Genomic DNA, 6,201 nt, shown 5'->3' on the forward strand with positions numbered 1-6,201 from the left:
AAAGAACACAGAGTGGGGAAGACTCACTTTTTTTGTCAATGAAGATATCTGGGTAGTGCTAATACTCCCCTGGAAAGATTTCCCCTGGGAGAATCCCCATCCAGAAAGGAATAAAAGGACTTCCTTTAGAAAGTTGGCAAAAAAGGTATGCGAAGTTCTGTGTGTCCTTATATGGATGGGGTCCTACCATGACAGATCATCCAAACCGCCCGCCTCCAAGAACAGCTCTCTTCCTCAGAGCAAAGGCTGTTCTGGTGAAGAGAGGAATGAGAAAATAATTAATGTCCCAACCGCTGATGTTTGGAAGGTTTTTTACTTTTTTAAAATTTGTTAAGAAAAGAAAAGATGCTGATCTTTACCTTTATGTAGGCGAAGTAGTGTCCTGCATGGCAGCTAAAACCAGTATGTACTAAGACTGCATACAGGGTGTAAAGAACTGGTTCTCCATTTTGTTGGGACATAAATGGGCGAAGATCCAGGAACTCAGAATATTTTACATCCTGAACAGAAATAGAAAAGAAAAGCACAGATAATCCTGGAATATTTTACAAGTTATAGAAAGCTGGAAACATTTCAGATGCTGGAGGTAGAAATATTTCTAAAAAAACATAAGCGAAAGAGGGACCAAAAGTATATCCTCCCCAACCCCAAAGTGAAGTTTTGGTTTCCTTTTGCTAATGACTGGTTTTCCCAATGACCAGTCTATAATACTGTAGAAGTTCAAGAACCATCCTCTTGAAAACAAATTTCCTAACAGCAGAGATAGGCAAGTGTTTATTGTTTGTTCAAAGCAAGGATTCTTGACCTTTCTGGATTCAAGGTGCCCCTCGTTAGACCCAAGGCACCTCTCAGAAAATGCTAGCTCTTGGTTTTTGCTCATTTTGACTATGGAAAAATAATAGAGCAATTCTTCTGCTGTAAGGATCTCAGAAGTAGCACAAAAGCCCAAATTATTTTTACCAGTATGGATTCCTATTTAAAATCTCTAGGTTAATCTTGTTAATCATATTCGCACACCTAATAGTGCTAACATTACATGGCATCCTGCGACACCCTTGAATAGATTTCAAGGTATCCCACAGTACTGCAGCACCCTAGTTCACAATCACTGATTTGAAGGTTATTTGAAATTGGAAATCTGCTGTTACCCAAGAAACAACAAGATAAAGTTACTGAAGTATTTTTCAACATAACTGTTGCCCTCTGAAGTCTTGACTTGCTTTACAAAGGTATTAGCTTTTGCCTGAGTACTTGGTGGTAGAAAATGGAAATGTCAAGATAAAATTGCATTACAATTGTATATACCTTTGAAATCTTTCCACCACTGAAATTTGCAAATCGTTTCAGAGATATGGTGAGCACATTAGAAGATCGATGTATTGTAAACCTTTTTGAAGCAGGAACTGTCTTTTTACACCTTAGAAAGAAACACAGGCAATTGGTTAAGCTTATTTTGATTTTTAAGCATTTGTCATGGTTCTTCATATCTCAGTAACTTATCTACATCATTTAATTAAATATTTCTTTGCATGCTGTGTTTTTGCCCTTAAGACATTCATACACAACATTTCAGGTTAGCTGAGAGAGAGAGAGAACATCTGACGGCAGCTCCCTTGGATAAAGAAAAAAGGGTCCAGAACATATGCGTGTACACTTCTCCAAAACCTGGGGATACCAACAAAAGTGGTACTTTCTAACAACCCCCGAAGTAGTAGGAGCAGACTTCTTACTGAAGCAGTCAGTCCTTAGAAATAGCCTTGAAAAACTAAAAAAGGTACAGCAGCATTCTTTTACTATGAAAATGTCAGTAACATTTTACTATATTAAATTGCTTGCACAACAGATTTTTTTTCAGTTTACTGCCAGGATGCAGAAGAGTAAAAGCCAAACTGAGAGAAAGGAGGACCTATCCCCATATGGGACAAAGAACTGCAGGCAGATAGTCTGCAGCTGTTACAACTGTTCCACAAGATGAGGCCATATAATAAATTCTGTGACAACCACCTAAAAGCTAAACTTGTAAGTGAGCCAATGAGGGTCTCTCTTACTGAGCCCTTCTCATTCAACAAAACTAACCCAAGTCTTTTCTCTCTCCCAGGTTAGATTATTTGTTTTGTACTAGTCAGTATACAACAAAATATCTTACTTAACACTGTGCTTCTGAGCCAAATGAAAACCACCTTTTCTTTTTTGAAGACAAACAACACACAGAACCAAAATCTATGTTATTAATGATGTGTGAATGCATCTTACCTGCTACATTTGTAACAGTTTTCACCATCTAGCTGTTCAGGCTTCACAAACAATTCTAGAGCTTTGCTTACACTCTGAGCAGTCTAAGAATAATAAAACAGTGAGTTACTGGAGATCTCATAGAAAATTCTGCACTCATAATTACAGTAGAACCTGCTGAGTTTGTACCAGCACGTATCTACTGCAGACTAGCAAATATTGTGAATAAAGCAGAAAAAAATCTTGAGTATATTGTACCATTAAAAAAAATCTTAATTCACATACTTTGACGTACATTATTTTTAAGTCTTAGGAAGGAACCCCACTCTAACACTTTATTAAATCTTTGTTGAGGACAAAACAGGGAAATAATAGCACTGTCATAGCTGTGGACCTGAGAATTTGGAATGGAGTTCTAGTGTAATACTTGCCCAATTTTAGGCAAGTACACATACATGAAAATGGTTTACATTGATGAAAGGTACCACAAAAAGGACAGAGTGTATTTCCATCCACCACAGAGCTATGTAGCAAGAACCAGCTGTAAGAGTGCACATTTTAAATTAACTCTTACTTTGGGAAAGTTAGAAGAGGTTTAAAAATACTCCTATCACAGTAACAGAATAATTTACCTTTATCTCCAATGCAATATCAAGGTATGGCTCAAAGGTATCAGAAACTCCTTTGCAGTTTGAACATTTTACTGAAATGAAAACAAATGCAAATATGCAATATAACAACTGTGCTAAAGTAATGTACCAATAAATTTAAATTAACTAGAGCTGAAGTTACTTAATAAAAACAGTTAAAGGCACAAAACCATTCTAAGAAGTAATTTTAGGAAAGGTACCTCTAGATCTAAGATAGCCTCCAAATATTTGATGGATGAGTGTAGTAGCCTGGGTAGGTCTGTCCAATCTGGAAAAAAATGATGCAAGTAATTAAAAAGATTTAAGTTAGTGAATTAATCGTTCTAAGAGTTTCTCGTCTTTTGAAAATTCAAAACATGCTTTCTTTTATTTACAGGGAAACTGTAGTAGGAATGATAGGATATATTCACGTTATTTTGTTTTACACTTACTTGGTGCTCCCATTTAAACATGCTTTCTGCATAGCATCAACAGTGTAACGTAGAAATTCGTGCGCATCTTCCTGATTTCCAAAACGGAAATGTTTTGCTATTCCTAACAAATTAAAAAAAAAAGAGTTAAAAATATGCATCACACAAGAAAATAGTGAAAAAAAACATTTAACAAACAAAGAACCCCCTCTCCCCCCCATGTGCACTTTTCTCCGCAAGCCTAAATTATAAAAAAGCTCCATGAACTATGGTTAAACAAAGCAAGCCAATAGCACAGTATATAAATACAAAGTTGGCATATAAATTATTTGGAACTACTTACGTCGAAGATCATTGATAACAGCCATAGGTTTAATGACACTGCCAGAGTTTGAGAGGGCTTGGTTAATGTGAGTTTGCATTATACACATCATGCAGAATCCTTGCTCATGACCTGAAAAGGGAAGGAACAAAACATCACAAACTGGTAAGTTACATGCAGCTATAGAAAACACGAAAAAAAGTGAGGCTATAGATATAGTCTACACAGTGTTTTTTTTAAGTCAATAGAGGTGAAGAGGTGAAAGGGTTTATTCCATAGGGTGCTCCTACTGGCTATATGAGACTTATAACTGGCTTCTAGGATAGAAAAATCAAGAACACGCTCTATAGCAGGGGCTGGTAACCTATGGCCTCCAGACTGGATCTGGCCCGTGAAACCTCTGGATCAAACCTGCACATGTAGGCCTTTGGGAAGGGGATGGGAGGGGCTTTTGCTGTGGGTACTCTCCCCAGGCCGCCACAGAGACAAGCAGCAGTGGTGACAGGATCCTAATGCCCACCTTCCTTTGATGGAGGGTGTCATTCTGACTCACAGCCAGAACAGGTCATCTACTCACTCCTGCTCTACATAATCACTGCTCTCCTTTCACATTAAGGACTGACCAGCAGATTTTAGAAACGTACTTTTTAGAAGTACTCACATGTCTTGGAGTGTTCATAGGAAAGCATGTAATTGGCAAGAGGGGGCGTGTAAGTCAAACATTGCAGGATAGAGTTGAGAAAACAGGTATTGCCAAGGTTCTGGAGACCAGCTCCAACTCTATGGGATTGTTGCCACTTCAGACAAATCTTCTCTGCTGGAAAAAGAACCTTCTGTGGTGGAGCGATGCCATCGTTAACAGCTGCCAAATAAGTTACATTTTTAAGGTATTAAATCATTTAAATTTTAAAATCACGTTAAAAGTAATACTATCCAATATATGAGTGCCTAGAAGAGCCTGAATAGAATCAATTATAATATACAGTGTAATATTTCATGTTAGTAAAGGCTGTCTCAGTGTTAAAAAGTTAAAAACATCAGAATGTCCCAACAGGGGGGAACAAGTCAAAGGAATTAAAGAATTACTGAAATCCAGGAAGTAATTTCTTTTAACAAGCCCTGTTCTAGCTAATTCAATTTGCCTTAATTAAAATGCTCCTGTTACCTTAAGATACAAAGAGAACCTATACTTATTTTGGTGTAAGTGCAAATAAAATGCAAGAAGGTCCTAAAGCAAGCAAGCAACTGGCACAAAAAAGCCAGACTGATGGGGATTTCCATTTTTATTATTATTATTATTGTTTAAATAACACAGGCTATAACAGCAGCACTGATGAAACAGATCATTCTAAGGGAATAATAAATATCTGATTTAATAAATATTCTGTAAGAATAGTCTATTTACACCTCTAGAACTTTTCTATATTAATTAATCACACGTCAAAATTACATCTGCAACGGTCATATGAACTGGTTTCACAAAGTTCACAATAAAGCAGCACTTGCTCACACTAGTCCCATTTTATACCAACAGAGATTGTCCCAAGAAGTCAGAATTACAAAGATGAGGCTTGCAGAAGAAACAAACGCTGGCTTTTCAATATATATATATTTAAGGTAAGTTGAGAAAGAAAGACAAGACAAACTTACATTGATCTTTCTGAGCTGAAGGCTTGGGTTTTTCAGATACAGGCGAACTAGAATAATCTGTAGCTCCAGGTACTGGTCCCAAAGAGATTCTGTGGTTTGGAACGTCCAGAGATGACACAGTGCCCCAGCTGGAAGAGTCTGAGTCCATCTCTTCATTAGGGGGTCCCACAGAGCTGCCAGTTTGATTCTGACCAGATATGGGGTTTGAAGAGTCAGATCCCTTGTCAACTATAGTCATTGTTCATGTCTGTAACAAAAAGTTGAAAGTTTTGACACTAGAAGCAAGCGTTACCAAAGCATGCCGCAAGGAAAAGGATGCTGACCAGTGCTGTACTGGACCTTCTTCATGTCTAACGCGTGTCAGCAACAACAAGGAACTCTGCATTACAGCCACTGATCACCAAAAATTGCCTTCTAGTTTCAGCCTGATGTCAAACACCAGGATTCTTTGTTAAAACAGGAAATAAAGAAAACGAAGGAAGACGCAACTCGCCAACAGAGCCAGGGAAGACAAAAATCAAAGTTCTCACTTCCTCCTTCACTGGAAACCAGCCCTGTATCCTAATCTGAACATTACTTCAAAAGAACTTTTTTCCTAGGCACCCTACAGCAAAACCACGGCAAGTCATGAGGCTCTGGAGATACATGAGGGAGCTGGGCACGTTTAAACGGGGCGCGTATCCAGAGAGAAAGGAAAAGCCACCATCCCGCTCCCTTCCTACTTTCATTTCTGGCCCCAAGCTGCCACTGGCTCAGGAGAAGGAGGAGGAGGGTTTTTTTTGTACCCTTCACTTTGTTCTCTCCGCCCTGCCCTGTCTCGCGCCGCTACCACGGACGCCTGAACGTTTTCAGTCGTTCCCTCTGCGGTCTGCCGCTCTCCGGGCCCCCGCATCCCCCGCGCGTGGGCGGCCCCGACCCGCGGCCGCGCCACCGCAAG

The 6,201-nt window shown here is 39.0% G+C and overlaps 1 protein-coding gene across 2 annotated transcripts in view; it reads right to left on the minus strand.

Annotated features, from left to right (window-relative positions):
* USP42 (ubiquitin specific peptidase 42) overlaps positions 1–5,982 on the minus strand; it is a 19,329-nt gene extending 13,347 nt beyond the window's left edge. For both annotated transcript variants that reach the window (XR_002096530.1, XM_019512870.1), the window contains exons 1-9: positions 5,265–5,982; positions 4,276–4,476; positions 3,636–3,746; positions 3,314–3,416; positions 3,083–3,150; positions 2,865–2,935; positions 2,254–2,336; positions 1,306–1,417; positions 360–500 (exon numbers count right to left, since the gene is read on the minus strand). Coding sequence is in view for 1 of the 2 variants with exons in the window: in XM_019512870.1 (XP_019368415.1) it covers positions 360–500; positions 1,306–1,417; positions 2,254–2,336; positions 2,865–2,935; positions 3,083–3,150; positions 3,314–3,416; positions 3,636–3,746; positions 4,276–4,476; positions 5,265–5,502 (1,128 nt within the window). In the remaining variant the exon portion in view is untranslated. The remainder of the gene's footprint in view (positions 1–359; positions 501–1,305; positions 1,418–2,253; positions 2,337–2,864; positions 2,936–3,082; positions 3,151–3,313; positions 3,417–3,635; positions 3,747–4,275; positions 4,477–5,264) is intronic.
* Positions 5,983–6,201: the final 219 nt, after the last annotated feature.

This window comes from Gavialis gangeticus, unplaced genomic scaffold, assembly GCF_001723915.1.
Source record: "Gavialis gangeticus isolate Ggan-Ray unplaced genomic scaffold, GavGan_comp1, whole genome shotgun sequence".
NCBI classification, from domain to species: domain Eukaryota; kingdom Metazoa; phylum Chordata; order Crocodylia; family Gavialidae; genus Gavialis; species Gavialis gangeticus.